This window comes from Rattus rattus, chromosome 13 (genome assembly GCF_011064425.1).
Source record: "Rattus rattus isolate New Zealand chromosome 13, Rrattus_CSIRO_v1, whole genome shotgun sequence".
NCBI classification, from domain to species: domain Eukaryota; kingdom Metazoa; phylum Chordata; class Mammalia; order Rodentia; family Muridae; genus Rattus; species Rattus rattus.
Genome location: NC_046166.1, coordinates 6,862,608 through 6,878,298, shown reverse-complemented (window position 1 = coordinate 6,878,298; position 15,691 = coordinate 6,862,608). Strand labels below are relative to the sequence as shown.

Genomic DNA, 15,691 nt, shown 5'->3' with positions numbered 1-15,691 from the left:
CCTGGCCGCATCCGAAGGACAGAAGCTGACATAGCACTTTTGTTGTGGTAGCCACCTGACAGGCTCAGCTGTATGAGAGGCTCAGGAGACCATTCATTGGCTTCCCAGGGTTAGGGTACTACCCTGGGATGCAATGCCCCTGTGTCCCTGACCCAGTCTCTTCTTGCACAGCCCAGATCATGCAGAGCCAGAGGTTCAGGTGGTGCCTGGGTCCGGCCAGATCATCTTCCTGCCCTTCACTTGCATTGGCTACACAGCCACCAACCAGGACTTTATCCAGCGACTCAGCACACTGATCCGCCAGGCCATTGAACGGCAACTCCCTGCCTGGATTGAGGCTGCCAACCAGCGAGAGGAAGCCCATGGTGAACAGGGGGAGGAAGAGGAGGAAGAGGAGGAAGAGGATGTCGCTGAGAGCCGCTACTTTGAAATGGGACCCCCAGACGCAGAGGAAGAGGAGGGGAGTGGCCAGGGAGAAGAGGATGAGGAAGACGAGGACGAGGAGGCCGAGGAGGAACGCCTGGCTCTGGAGTGGGCCCTGGGCGCTGATGAGGACTTCCTGCTGGAGCACATCCGCATCCTCAAGGTGCTGTGGTGCTTCCTGATCCACGTGCAAGGCAGCATCCGCCAGTTCGCTGCCTGCCTTGTGCTCACCGACTTCGGCATCGCTGTCTTTGAGATCCCACACCAAGAGTCCCGAGGCAGCAGCCAGCACATCCTCTCATCGCTGCGCTTCGTCTTCTGCTTCCCGCACGGCGACCTCACCGAGTTTGGCTTCCTCATGCCGGAGCTGTGTCTGGTGCTCAAGGTGCGGCACAGTGAGAACACGCTCTTCATCATCTCAGACGCTGCCAACTTACACGAGTTCCATGCTGATCTGCGCTCCTGCTTTGCGCCACAGCACATGGCCATGCTGTGCAGCCCCATCCTCTACGGCAGCCACACCAGCCTGCAAGAGTTCTTGCGCCAGCTGCTCACCTTCTACAAGGTGGCCGGTGGCTCTCAGGAGCGCAGCCAGGGCTGCTTCCCTGTCTACCTGGTGTACAGCGACAAGCGCATGGTGCAGACGGCTGCCGGGGACTACTCGGGCAACATCGAGTGGGCCAGCTGCACGCTGTGCTCCGCAGTGCGGCGTTCCTGCTGCGCACCCTCTGAGGCCGTCAAGTCTGCCGCCATCCCCTACTGGCTGCTGCTCACCTCCCAGCATCTCAACGTCATCAAGGCCGACTTCAACCCCATGCCCAGTCGTGGTACCCACAACTGTCGCAACCGCAACAGCTTCAAGCTTAGCCGCGTCCCGCTCTCCACCGTGCTGCTGGACCCCACTCGCAGCTGCACCCAGCCACGGGGAGCCTTCGCCGATGGCCATGTGCTCGAGCTGCTTGTTGGCTACCGCTTTGTTACCGCCATCTTTGTGCTGCCCCACGAGAAATTCCACTTCCTGCGAGTCTACAATCAGCTCCGCGCCTCACTGAAGGACCTGAAGACTGTGGTCATCGCCAAGAATCCTTCCGCTAGGCCGAGAACCCAAGGCCCCCTCGCGGGTGGCCAGCCTGCCAAGAGCAGGGCCAGGTGAGATGAGCGCAGGCTGTTGGGATCTGGGTGTGGGATTGGCTTGGGTGTGGTCTCTGGGCCTTCGTTCTCCGTGGGAGTCTCCCTCTCTTTCCCTTTCCCACTTCTCTGAGCACTGACCTGCCTCAGCCTTTGCCTCCATGAACTCAGTGCTGAGCGCTCCAGATCTCCAGAGCCTTAAAAGCAGCCCAGGTAAGCTGTTCCGTGCAGGATGGGTCAAGGAAACCAGCCCAGTCTACCAGTGGGGAACATCAACTTGTACCCTGACCCTCCCGCTGCCTCTCGTGTGTGCACACGAGCGTAGTTTCTGGTGTCATCTTTCTCCTCCACAGCAGTTCACCCAGTGGCCGGCTCTGCCAGCTTGGAGCGTTCCAGGGCCCCGTTCTTGAGACCACCTAGCGGGCTTTTTTTTTTTTTAAGCATAAAGTTCTTGTCAGGAAGGACTGAGTTATGTCTAACTCGGAAGCCCCTCACAAAGAACCTTCTGAAGATCCAGATGTATGGGTGGCCGTCTTTCCTTCAGGAGAGATCGAGGTCCTTGGCAGGAAGAAGCTGGCAGCTTTAACTTGTTCTCACACTCACCATCCTCTTGTGGGGACCCCTGCTCTCTGTTGCTGGATTCCCCACTTATAAGGGGAGGATCTAAAGAGCTCATGGTTCTCTATCCTGGCAAAAGGCTGAAACCCTGTCTTCACCTCAGGCTCGCTCTCTCCTCTCAGTCAGTCCCCAGCTGATGGTCTGAGCTTTCAACTCTTAAGCTGAATCCAGTGCCCTCTTACCCCTGTACAGAGCTGCTGCCCTTCCCTTCCCTCGCCACAGGAGGTTTGGGTGGCATGCACCTTGTCCTTCTTCCAAGCTGTCACAGACCTAGCCTGCTCCTGGGACTGCCGAGGACCAGGCCCCTAAAGCTGTATCTGCACAGCCATGGCAGCAGGAGAGTAGCTTCTGGGGTGTTTGGACAAATGCAAGGTCAGGGCCCTAGGGATTATAGCAGTTGGACTGGATCTGATGGACAGAGAGAGCAGCGTCCAGAGGAGCCCACTTCTTCGTTCAGTGTGGCCCCATGGGCTGATGCTGGAAACTCCCAGCTCCCATGAGAGTGAAGCTTTTGAGCATAAGTATGACTGGGATAGAGCAGTGACGCCCCAGCATGGCTGTGCAGTGGTAGCCGAGAAGTCCCCAGGCCACCTAAAGATACCCCAAAACAAACTGAGGACCACTTTGAGTCTCGTGTCCCACCTCCACTTGCACACACACACCCAGACACGTTCCCTGCTCTGTGTGGTAGATCTCCCAGTGACCCTAAGGGCAGCACATCCTGGGTGGCTGTCCATCATGCTCTGGTACTTGCATATATGACTTTCTATGGGTACATGCTTAGTTGGCTTTTCTTGGATCTCTGGGACAGTGCTGAGCAGCGGCTGCAGGAGACCCCAGCAGAAGCTCCCGCTCCAGTTCCGCCTCCAGCTGCAGTCCCACCAACAGCTTCAGCCCCAGCCGCAACAGAGGCTGCAGCTCCCGCAGGGGCTGCAGCCGCATCTGCAGCAGAGGCTCCAGCCGCAGCAGAGGCTCCAGCCGCAGCCACATCTGCAGCAGGGGCTCCAGCCGCAGCAGAGGCTCCAGCCGCAGCCGCATCTGCAGCAGAGGCTCCAGCCGCAGCAGAGGCTCCAGCCGCAGCCGCATCTGCAGCAGGGGCTCCAGCCGCAGCAGAGGCTCCAGCCACAGCCGCATCTGCAGTAGGGGCTCCAGCCGCAGCAGAGGCTCCAGCCGCAGCCGCATCTGCAGCAGGGGCTCCAGCCGCAGCAGAGGCTCCAGCCGCAGCCGAATCTGCAACAGAGGCTCCAGCCGCAGCCGAATCTGCAGCAGAGGCTCCAGCCGCAGCCGAATCTGCAGCAGAGGCTCCAGCAGCCGCAGAGGCTTCAGCTCCAGCCGGGCCTCCAGCAGGGGCTCCGGCTCCAGCCGGGCCTCCAGCAGGGGCTCCGGCTCCAGCGGGGGCTCCAGCGGGGGCTCCGGCAGGGGCTCAGGCTCCAGCGGGGGCTCAGGCTCCGGCTCCAGCGGGGGCTCAGGCTCCGGCTCCAGCGGGGGCTCCGGCTCCGGCTCCAGCGGGGGCTCCGGCTCCGGCGGGGGCTCCGGCTCCGGCAGGGGCTCAGGCTCAGGCTCCAGCGGGGGCCCACGCAGAGGTCCCTGCCCAGTACCCAAGTGAGCGCCTAATCCAGTCCACGTCTGAAGAGAATCAGATCCCTTCTCACTTGCCAGTCTGCCCATCACTCCAGCACATCGCCCGTCTTCGGGGGCGCGCCATCATTGACCTCTTTCACAGCAGCATTGCCGAGGTATGGCCAGGTGCTGGCCCAGGTGACTGGCACTTGTCCCAGTTAGTCCCGAGGGTAGGGTATAGTTTGTGTTAGGACAGCCTCACGTCCCAGATTTCTCTTGGCATAATGTGGTCTTGAGCTCCGTCTGCTCACAGGATTAAGGATCTGGGTCAAGAGGTCTTCCACTCAGCTAGCCAGGTGTGCCCTCTGTCATACCTGGCTCTGGGCGTCCCTGGCCCAGGTCTACATCCCCATGCTTCCTCCTTTTCTCCCTCCTCTCTGCTGAGTTTATTTGAAAAATGTGATGAGCTTTCTGTCTCTCTTCGCCCAACGCCTGCCAGGAACCACATTAGCCAGACTCTCAGAAAGGGAGGGGTCTGCGGCCTGGAGTTTGCACTCAAGTGTGGTCCAGAGGAAGGGGTGTGGCCTGCCCCACCCTCCTCTGCTGCAGGCTCCCACATAACCTCTCTGCCCAGGTTGAAAACGAGGAGCTAAGGCACCTCCTGTGGTCGTCAGTGGTGTTCTACCAGACCCCGGGGCTGGAAGTGACCGCCTGCGTGCTGCTGTCCACCAAGGCTGTGTACTTTATACTGCATGATGGCCTCCGCCGATACTTCTCTGAACCGCTGCAGGGTAGGTGCTCTAGCCTGACCTCTCCTGGACCAGGGGCAGGTTAAGAGCCAACCATGGACTTGGGTGGAAGCCCCTCACCTGAGAGAGGGTTTCCGACAGCACCTCCCTCTTAGACCCTACAAAGACCTAGGGCTGACCGTGAATGCGCCATGCTAGGGAACGTGGGAACTGGCTGACACATGCAGGCATGTGGCAGCCTCCGTCCCTTGGATCTCAGTAGGAGTCTCATGCAGTGGCCTGGTGACTCCACCAAGCTAAGCAGATGAGGCTCCTACACCACACCCACTGTCCCCCAGGTCCTCCATGTGTGCAGGTGGTGCTGGCTCTCTGCCAGGCGGCATTCCAGCTGGACGCAGTTAACCATAGCCTCTTCTCCACCACAGATTTCTGGCACCAGAAAAACACTGACTATAACAACAGTCCTTTCCACATCTCTCAGTGCTTTGTGCTCAAACTCAGTGACCTGCAGTCAGTCAACGTCGGCCTTTTCGATCAGTACTTCCGGCTGACGGGTAAGTGACATGATGTGTTTGTCCCGTTTGGGTGAAGGCCAGTGTCACCAGTGGGCTTCCACCTCGCACATGTAGGTACAGCATCACATGACACATTATCTCCACTGACAAGCCGGCTACTGGGGTAGGAGGAAGCAACTTGAGGAACTGCTGAGAAGGCAGGACTCCCACCCCACGGTTTGCGGCAGGAGCTGAGTGTACAGGGAGCAGCAGAATGGGCCTTGGGCTTAGGGGCAGGATGTTTCTGACTCATACTTCCTGAAAGGAGAAAGCTAAGCTCTTTCCCTAATGCCTCTATCCCCTTTCAGAAAAATGTCTCAGCCCTTCCTGCCTGAGATATGGCCATCTCCCATGATGCCCTCCCACGTGGACCCTGTCGGGACCTGGCAGGGGTGGGAACGGTGGCCTATACCTGTGACCAGCCCCTTCTCGTGCAGGCTCTTCGCCGACGCAGGTGGTCACATGCTTGACTCGAGACAGCTACCTGACACACTGCTTCCTGCAGCACCTTATGCTAGTGCTGTCCTCCCTGGAACGTACACCTTCACCCGAGCCTATTGACAAGGACTTCTACTCAGAATTTGGGGACAAGAATACAGGTACCATGTCCACACCCAGAGCCCTCACTGCCTCTGTCTCTACCTTTCCCTTGTCTCTGCCTCGCTGGCCCGCTCTCTGTGGTCCTCCCCATGGCAGAGGCCATCCCAGCAGTCCGAAGCCGGCAGCACATCTGCCTCTCAGCCCTGGGCTCTAGCTTGGAGCCCCCTCGACTACTCTCATTAGAGTCTGGGGTAGTGTGGGCTGCTGTTGCTTCTGATTGCACCACAGGCCTGCTCAGACACCCCCATGTCTCTTCCTGCAGGGAAAATGGAGAACTATGAGCTGATCCATTCCAGCCGCGTGAAGTTCACCTACCCCAGTGAGGAAGAGGTCGGGGACCTGACCTATGTTGTGGCACAGAAGATGGCTGACCCTGCAAAGAATCCAGCCCTCAGCATCTTATTGTACATCCAGGCCTTCCAGGTGATCACACCCCAGTTTGGGCGGGGCAGGGGCCCACTACGCCCTAAGACACTCCTACTGACCAGTGCTGAGATCTTTCTCCTGGACGAGGACTACATCCACTATCCATTGCCTGAATTTGCCAAAGAGCCACCACAGAGGGACAGATACCGGCTAGACGATGGCCGCCGTGTCCGGGATTTAGACCGGGTGCTCATGGGCTACAATCCCTACCCACAGGCCCTCACTCTTGTTTTTGATGACACGCAGGGCCACGACCTCATGGGGAGTGTCACCCTGGATCACTTCGGGGAGATGCCGGGTGGCCCTGGTAGGGCTGGGCAGGGCCGGGAGGTGCAGTGGCAAGTGTTTGTGCCCAGTGCTGAGAGCCGAGAAAAGCTGATCTCACTGCTCGCACGGCAGTGGGAAGCGCTCTGTGGCAGGGAGCTGCCTGTGGAGCTCACTGGCTAGTGCGCGGGCAGCCCGGCCTCCTGCCGTGTCCAGCCAATCCTGGCACCTGTGAGGCGGGCGGGGAAGCGAGCCTTCTGGGTTCTTTCTAAGGTTTTCTCTTCTCCCTTGGTTCCTACATCGATTGCCCATGGCCCCCACACATGTGCCCGGCTCCCACAGAGAGTGTGGACATGTGTGTTCAGTTAACCCTTCCTAATGCCGGGAAGAAGTCTGCCCACCCCACCACAGCATCCTTGTGTCCTTAGCGTCCCTTGTGTCGCCTGCCTCTGAAGTGGCATGGCCAGACAGGCCAGCATTGTTTGTCTGTGATGATGCTGCTCTCAGCGTGGCGCTGTGGACCTGGTAACCCCGCGTCCTTCCTGAGGTGTTGAGTTCAGTCCTTGTTGCTGTCACTGTGGGTGTTTGCTGCCCATTGCAAGGCTGGTAGCAGGAGTAGCCAGCTCCCATTCTGTGGGCTTTTCCAAACCAGAGGACAGCCCATGGAGTTCCCAGGTCATGGGTCCAAGAGCCAATGCAGGGGACCTAACGCCGCCTGCCAGCACCGAGTATAATTCCTGTTGCCTCTGTTCTCTATTCTAATAAAATGGAGTTTGACACAACCTGCGTCTTCAAGGTTATAGATAACTGGGGTCCCAAAAGGGCGTCAACCAAAGGCATGGGGAGACTGGAGACAAGAAAAGAGAGGAGGGGAAGGCGGGAGGGTCCCCAGGACAGAGCCATGCTGAGCTGTGGTCAAACCAGGGGCCTAGGTAAAGAGTAGTCCATGCAGCTCTTCAGGGCCCCCCTCTACAGCCACCAACAGTCTCCATCACTTGCTCAGGGCGTCCTGCATCCCGGTCTAAGGGTGAGGCCTGAAGACCGCGATTGCTACTGGGTGGGACCAGGTCTGGTGAGGGTGACAAGCAATAGAGGTGGACTGGAGGGTGCACAGTGGCAAGGTGGGGCCCTGCCAAGTAAGACCTAGGATTTCTCAGCCCCCGTACCCCACCCTTCCTCCACTTCTTTCCCACCACTACATCAGGGCCTGTTCACCCACCCCTCACCTCATCAGAGAAAGGCGGGGTTGTGGGAGAGGTAGATTAGACTGGCTGACAGGCCCCAGGTTGTTTGTCTAGTAGGTGTGTGTGTGTGTGTGTGTGTGTGTGTGGTGTCTGTATGTGGTATATATAGTATGTTCAATGTTTCTGTGTGTGTGTGTGTGTGTTCCCAAGATTCCAGCATGGAGAGCCTGATGCCTCAGAAAGGGTGTGCAATGTGGATAAAGCAGCAGCTAAGTTCCCCGAGAAAGGATTTCTTACTGTCTATGCCCCTCTAGCCAGACCTCAAAGGCCAACCCAGTCCTCTACACTGGGAAGGTGGGCATGCCAAGGGAGAACAGGCAAGCCTGAGGTGTGGGTTCCATCCCTAGCACCACATAGCATCCATTCACAGATGCAGGGGTGTGGTAACACTCTATAACCCCAATGCAAACAGGAAGATGAGATCCAGGCAGGACAAGAGTGTAAGGCCAGCTTGTTACAGAGACCCTGTCTCAGAGGAAGGCGGTGGAGAGAAATAGAGAAATCGGCAATAGCAAGTAGAGCCTCCCACACCCAGCCCAGCAGCCTCCAGCCTGGTCCTAAGGATGCCTAACTGGAGGCGGTTGTGTCCCAAGCATAAAGGGAGCTGAAGTCCCTGGGTGCCCTGAGCCTGTGGTCCTCTAACAATGACAATAACAGGCAGAGGTAACCGTCTTCAGCTGCAGGTGCTGGCGCACGCCTTTAATTCCAGCACTCAGGAGGCAGACTCACGTGGGTCTCTGAGTTCAAGGCCAGCCTGAGAGAGCTCTAGGACAGCCAGGGCATAGCCATCTCAAAACAAAAAACTACTTCATTTTATTCCTTGTCTCTTCTGCAGCACATCTGTGTCAGCCCAGATCTTTCTTCTCCTTTCTTCTCCTGTTCTTTCTCAGCTGACACTCCAGGAGAGGCAAAAAGCAAACTATTAAATACGGCAGTGCCAACTGATTGCCAGCACCAGAGGAGCTGAAATCAGGCCCTAGGCTGCCCCGAAGCCTGGGGTCAGGTCAAAGAAGTGCTCTGAACCTCCATTAAAGGAAAACCCAGGCCAGGCTGGGGCTTGAGTGTGAAGCACCCGCAACATGCACTAGGCCAACAACTCACACAGCCTTAAACTAGTTAAACGTAGCAGAGTTGGGGCTGGAGAGATGGCTCAGAGGTTAAGAGCACTGTCTGCTCTTCCAGAGGTCCTGAGTTCAATTCCCAGCAACCACATGGTGGCTCACAACCACCTATAATCAGGTCTGGTGCCCTCTTCTGGCCTGTAGTTGCATACATGCAGGCAGAAAGCTGTATGATGTATACATAATAAATAAATAAATTTTAAAAAAAGTAGCAGAGTTTATCTGAGAAAAGAAAACCTACTTCTTGGATCAGGCAGCACTGAGAAGGACAGCCCCCAAAAAGACCAGGCTACAGGGGACAGAAAGGACTGTTGTACTCATTAACTAGTTGGCCAGTTAATGAGAAAGCCTGCCGCACTCACTGAAGCCCCAGGCTACAACCGAGATCTATGCGTCTGGTTTGTGGGCACAGCAAGAGATTTTAGTCCAAACCAATTAGCTTCAACACCAGAGATCACACCTACCCGGGAAAAGGAAGCAACATGGACCTTACCCAAAGGGAAAAGAGGCAGAGTAGAAAAGGAAAATGTACGGGGATGTGAGAAGGAAAGAAGATTCCAGGAAAGGAGCAGAGGCTCTCCCTAAAGCTGCAGCCTGACTGCGGTTTCCTCTCCCCAACAGGGCTACCTGATCTGCCCTCAGTGGGGAAAAAAAAATGCACCGAATCCTGCAGAGACTTGATGCTCCAGGAGGTCCCTACCCTCTGAGAGGAGAAGGGGAAGGGGCCTGGGGAAGGGACTCTGTGAGGGAGGACCGGGTAGTGTTTGAAAAGTAAATAAATAGATTTGGGCGTGGTGGGCACAGCTTTAATCCCGCACTCGGGAAGGCAGAGGCTGGTGGATATGCGTGAGTTCTAGGCCAGCCTGGTCTACTGAGTTCCAGAACAGCCAGGGCTACACAGAGAAACCCTGTCTCAGGAAGACAAAAAATGAAAACGAAACAAAATAACAAAACAAAACAAACAAACAAACAAAAAACCAGCAACAAAGCCCTTAAGTCTTTTAATAAATGGGGACTGGTGACTGAGAAGTCTGTACACAAGTTCTTGGGTGTGCTTTTTTTTTTTTTTTTTTTAACACTTTTTAATGAAAGTTCAGTATTACTTCATACCGGCCAGTCCTCAAGTTCTTTACTGCTTTGAATCCGTGAATCCTGGGCTTGCCTGAGTGGAGGTCCCCAAAAGACTAAAGGAACCCCTCAGGCTGTGCTCTGTGGCTTTACCCAGTCATTACTGCCATCTGAGCGGAGTTGGGGACGTCACAGACACCCACCACAGGCATGGAAAGGATTGAAGTGTCATAGGCGATGGAACCTAGGCTGTGGCTGCTGCGTTAGAGGTGGGCTCAGGGAGGCCATGAGGCTGCTAAGGGGAGACCAGTCTGAGAGGCCAGCATGGTGTTTCCGTCTCTCCTGGAGTTGGACCGAAAGACTGAGGTAGCTGGCTGCCTAACAACCCTCTCCTAGCCACCAGAACCCCAAAGCCTCTGAATGAGAAGCCGGCTTGACAGATGCAGGGAAAATTATTTATCGGTGTTTGAATTTGCTTCAGAATCTCCCCTAGACCCCGGGCAGATGGCTAATGGTGTCTGAACCTCCAGACCATGATGCCAGGGAGCTGTGTCCTGGGCCAGGAAGCCCCGAGCAGGGCCCAGGTCGTCCATGTGGGGGTCACTGGCCAGCGTCTTCCCTTCCGCCTGCGGGCTGCTGATAGGGAGGAGGAAATCCTGGTGGGTTCCTGTGGGGGTGAGCTGACGGATAGCTTTTAAAGCGGCTGCTCACCCACCCCGTCCTTCCCCCTTCCTCATGCCTGCCTCTCGGAGCTCACGAACTTCCCACTGTTACAATCACTGTCTCCACACTACTTTTGTCTCGGACAGCGGACCTGCCTGCTATGGCCGAGCCCCGAATCCTCCTTTGGCTCTGCATCCTGGTCCTCTGCCTGGCAGGCTCCGGCTTCATCAGAGGGCAGACGGTGAGTGGGAGCCAGGGTCAGGGACCAGGGAGGGACTGTAATGGTTGGTGTTAGATGGGCTGGGGGGGATTAAACGTCAGCTCTGCCAGGCTGAAGTCTGTGGCTGCTCTACTGAAGTTTGAAGGCTTCGGTAACTCCCTCTCCTCTATGTCTGGCTAGCTGGTCATGTACTAAGGGCAGTCATCCTGGGTTCCCCAGCTTGTGAGTGAACAGGGACAGAGCCAGTCTCATCCTCCTAGGCTCTCTTCCCAGACTGAGAACATAGTCTGTGCGGCCCTCACCTGGGGTTTTTAAATGTGATCATTACCTGTCCTCTGGGAACTATAAACCAAGGGGCTCGTTCAGAACCCGGCTACATATATGCCTGTAACCAGCACCACACTTGTCTGGAAGGAGTGAGAGTCACCCACCTTCCATGCCACTGGGCAGACAGCAACCAACACCAATGTCCTTAAGTCTCAGAGATGCCCCCTCGCCAGCTTGTTTGTTTCTCTTGTTAGCAATCCAAGGCCTGAGGAGAACAGAAACAAGCTGTTCCCTCTGGAGCCATGGTTAGGGCCACAACCTGTGGTTTGTACTCAGGCCTGCGACTCCCCACACAGTGCGCTGAGTAGACAGGGCCTCGTGAGGAGTTGTAGCACGGCTCTGGCGGCTCTGGGGTCCAAGAGTGCCAGAATGACTGTCCCGGGTCCCCCCCAGTCTGCATCTGCTGTGTCAGTTTTGGGAAGAGCTTCCCGCAAGTGTGGAGACTGAGTTCAGATCTGTAGCTGGGAGCTTCCCTCATGAGACCAAGTTCTTCTACTTCTTAGGCAGCTCCCAATGCTCCCGTGGCAAAGGGAGGGGGTCCACCACCAGGTTGCCGTGGAGCACTTCATCTTTATACTCCCTATGGTCCTGTGGAAAAAGGATTTCAGGGCCAGGCCAGGGCTGGGTGGAGCAGGTGGGACACTAGAACGAATATGATGGAAAACCACAAGCTCTCAGGGTTGTGCCAAGCTGGAAAGCACCTGCCACATGTGTTCTGGGCAATGGGGACAGAGGTCAGTGAGAAATCTCGTCTTGGAGGTTTGCTTTTTGTCAGAGACCTGGTGTGGTTCTGAACGGTCCTAAGTCTGTAATTCTGAGACAGAGGCCCTGCCGGCCGGTAGAGGTTCTGAGTCCTCGTGGGTAGGGACCTAGCAATGCTGGCCTTACTTGCCCCTCACAGTCCCTCATCCTGTCTGACGGGAGACACAAGCTGCAACTGCTAGGAACAAAGCCTCAAAGGGCCAAGGACACCCCTGAGTCAGACAGGCAAGAGAGGTGGCATTAGGACTTGCACAGCAGGCTCCGGCAGCTGATGCAGGGAGGTCTCCCAGTACGAGGGTCTCAACGTGTGTCCATCCATCTGCCCAGGGACTACTTTGTGTTGAGCACAGGCCTGAGACCCACAGCCAAGGTACAAAAGCAAGGGCATCGGCCAGCACCCAGTTTTGTCCCTTCCTGCTCTGACGCAGAGGAGGGGGAGGCAGCCCAAAGGCCCTTCTACTCTTAGTGGGTTTAGATGATTCTAGGCGGTCAACCCAGAGGTTCCCCAGGAACTTGGTTTCAGCTTGGAGGAGTTTTCTTCACCTTGCTACTGGGCCTAAAGGTGTCTGTCTCCTCGGCTCTCCCACCGTGCACGCATAGAAAGCAGGCACGGCAAACCCAGCCCTGAACCAAGCACTCTGGCAGGTCCGAAGGTGCTCCCAGTAAGCAGACCCCTGACTCAGACGGAGCCCATCCAACCTCATCCCTCCAGCTGCATCACCACCAGCAGGGCGGTGGGCTCCGTCTGCTGCCGCTGCTAGGCAGATGCGTGCCTGTCTTGGGTGTGGTCCCTGGAGAGTGCTGATTCGGCAGTTGGCTTATCCATCATCACCACTGCACACGGACTTGCAAAGCTCTCCCCCCTCCGCCCTCCGCCTCCCTCCGAGTGACAGCTCTCGACTCACCCTGAGCATTACCCAAACCTGGCCAACCATTCTAGAGGCCCAACCCGAGCGGCCACTGTACTTTCCGCTCTGCCTGCCTAGGCAAACAGCTTTGAAGGGAGCCCACTGTCAGCCAAGCGTATGCCCGAGCCTGAAACTCGGTTGCTTAATTTCCTAGACATGACCTGGCTCTGCAGAGAGGAGCTTTGGCATGACGAATCCAAACATAACATCATGACCTGAGGTTTCGCTGAGTAACTTCCCTCTTTGTCAACCGCAGAGGCATGAGTGGAAAAGGCAAATCACGGAAGCAGAGAGGCCGGGGGCTTTGTACACTCTGCAAGAAAGTGGTTTTTTTTTTTCTTTCTATCTCTGGTTTTGGGGAGCCACTCACCTGTAACTCGTTTTAGGGAAGGGGTGTTCTGGAGACACCCAGTTTGTAGTACTGTGTGGTCAGCATTTTCAAGATGAGAACATGTTTTTCTCCAAGCCATTCCCCTATCAATATGTACCTCCTCTCAGCCCTTTCTCTCACAACTATAAGCTCTGTCTGAGCTCTGGGGTATGGCGCTGTGGTGGTCCCAGTGGAGGTTCTGCTGAACGTTATCTCAGGCCACTGAATTGGACGACAGGATGGCGGCAGGCAGGCGCCCTTCAAAGCTTCTGTTAGGATTTAAATCTTGGCCCGTGCCTGGACAGAAAATACTAAGACACCATGGTTCCACATGGAGAGGTTTAATGAGAGAAGAGTAGAAGAAGAGAGGAAAGGCGGCCGGCCATGGGCACGTGGAGAGGGGAAAGGGGGCAAGAACAGAGAAGAACAAAAAGCAAGAGGGGGTAAGAGAGAATAAGAGGAGGAGGAGGGGGCAAGCAGCCCCTTTTATAGTGTCAGGCACAGCTGGCTGTTGCCAGGCAACTGCTGGGCGGAGCATACCTGGCTGCTGCCAGGTAGCTGTGGGGGTGGAGCTTAAACCGAATACCAACACCTTCTATTCTCCAGCACGCTGTTCTGTTTCCCCGCTGCCCTCAAGCGACGGCTTCATTCCCCACTCCCACTCGGTCCTCCGCACAGTGGTCAGGCATCTCTCTAAATCACTAACTGAGGCAAGTGTGGTAGCCCACACGTGAAGATAGGAGGCTCAGAAATTCAAAGCTAGCCTGGGGCTATGTGGGACATACCATATAAACCGGTATCAAAGCTTTAAAAAAAATAAAAATTAATTTAACAGGCAGTGGTGGCACAAGCCTTTAATCCCAGCACTCAGAAGGCAGAGGCAGACAGAGTTCAAGGCCAGCCTGGTCTACAGAGTGAGTTTCAGGACATCTAGGGTAACACAGAGAAACCCTGTCTTGAAAGTAAACAAATACACTTTAAAACAACCACAAACAGCTCACTGACTGAGCCTGAGGGTGCAGCAACTGGGTCTCACCCAAGCTTAGCTCTTTGTTGTCAGCCTGACCTCCAGCCGCTCTCCCACACTCTTTCAGGCTACCCTGCATTTCACACAGGGGCATTTGCTTTTTCCATCTCCTGCTCTCTTTCTTGACTCTGCTGCTACCCTCTCAGCCAGAGCACTGACCCTCTTACAACCTTCAGGTCCAAATCCCAGGAGTAGTTTCAGTTGTCAAGTTGACAGAACCTAGAATCACCTGAGAAGGGAATCTCAGTGAAGGATTGCCTAGATCAGGTTGGCCTGTGGGTATGTTTATGGAAGATGGTGTTGATTCTGTTAATGGTGCCCACTGTGGGTGGCACCATTCCCTACATAGAGGGTTCTGGGCTGTCTAAATGTAGAGAGCAAGCTGAACACTAAGAAGTATGCTTTTGTTTACTTCTCTTTTTTAATACAAGAATTATTTATTTTACATATATGAATACACTGTAGCTGTCTTCAGACACACCAGAAGAGGGCATCAGATCCCATTACAGATGGTTGTGAGCCACCATGTGGTTGCTGGGAATTAAACTCAGGACCTCTGGAAGAGTAGTCAGTGCTCTTAACTGCTGAGCCACCTCTCCAGCCCTGCTTTTACTTTTCTCTGCTTGACTGTGGACGTGGTACCACTAACTGTTTTAAGTCCCTGTCACTTCCTATAATAATGGACTATGACCTGGAATTGTGAGCTAAAATAAACCCTCCTCCTCTACATTGCATTTTATCAGGGTATTTTATCACGACAACAGAAATGAAATTAAAACGTCCTGGGTCCTGTTCTCCCCGCTGCCCCCATTGTCTGTCATCACCTGGGTGCTGGTTCCCTATCTGGAGGTAGAGCCTTGGGCCAGGACTACCATGGGGCTGCCCAGCACTAACAGCAGGCCAGAGCCTCCACTTAGCGCTGGTGCTTGGCAGAAAGCTTGCACTTTGTCCTAGTGTGACAGATTGAGGATGAAGTCACTGTAGTCCTGCACACAGCGTGAGGCTTGTTGCATGTTTGTTTGGACCAAGAAGGCCAGCAGCTCTATGCAATGAGTCCAGGTTCCAGACCCTGCTTTACACCCTGTCCCTATGACAGTTTGGGAAAAGGCTACCTTGGGACTTCCATTTGCTCACCTTAGATAGAGATGAGTCTCCTGCCTGAGGGCATTCCACCCCAGACATGGGGACCATGGGGACAGGAGATGACAACGAGGTTTCCCAGCATCTTCCCTAGCCTTGCTTGTTCCACTGAACCAGAGGGAAACTGTGGCCTTGGTGCAGTCCGCATGGACTCAGGCTAGACTACGTTCCAGGCCCCTCACCGTGCGTTTTGCCTATGGCCCAGGTGCGGTCTAAACGCTGTGACATCCACACCAAGTTCATCACTCACACCCCCTGCACCGCATGTGCCGCAATTAGGAGGCGGTTATGTCCCTCGGGCTGGTCTCGGAATTTCCCAGAGAAGATACTTCTGGACTGTCGGTATGGGCCCACCCAATCGCTTCTTCCCACCTTCAGGAGGGTGGCGGGAGGGGGGGGGTTAGAGGAGCCTCACTGACCTCGGGGGAGCAAACAAAGTGTCCTTAATGCACACACCTGTGGTGCCCCCCCACAGAGCAGGAGGCACAGGAAGAGAGAAGGAAGAGTGTTTCCTGGGGC

The 15,691-nt window shown here is 55.5% G+C and overlaps 2 protein-coding genes across 2 annotated transcripts in view; both read left to right on the top strand.

Annotated features, from left to right (window-relative positions):
- Positions 1-7,104, top strand: part of Nisch (nischarin) — a 36,454-nt gene extending 29,350 nt beyond the window's left edge. Inside the window, exons 16-22 of the mRNA XM_032919428.1 lie at positions 172-1,572; positions 2,981-3,392; positions 3,615-3,905; positions 4,364-4,520; positions 4,904-5,032; positions 5,470-5,631; positions 5,895-7,104. Coding sequence (XP_032775319.1) covers positions 172-1,572; positions 2,981-3,392; positions 3,615-3,905; positions 4,364-4,520; positions 4,904-5,032; positions 5,470-5,631; positions 5,895-6,505 — 3,163 coding nt within the window. The 3' untranslated portion in view covers positions 6,506-7,104. The remainder of the gene's footprint in view (positions 1-171; positions 1,573-2,980; positions 3,393-3,614; positions 3,906-4,363; positions 4,521-4,903; positions 5,033-5,469; positions 5,632-5,894) is intronic.
- A 3,366-nt stretch (positions 7,105-10,470) lies between these two features.
- Stab1 (stabilin 1) overlaps positions 10,471-15,691 on the top strand; it is a 30,865-nt gene continuing 25,644 nt past the window's right edge. The window contains exons 1-2 of the mRNA XM_032919206.1: positions 10,471-10,659; positions 15,378-15,514. Coding sequence (XP_032775097.1) covers positions 10,579-10,659; positions 15,378-15,514 — 218 coding nt within the window. The 5' untranslated portion in view covers positions 10,471-10,578. The remainder of the gene's footprint in view (positions 10,660-15,377; positions 15,515-15,691) is intronic.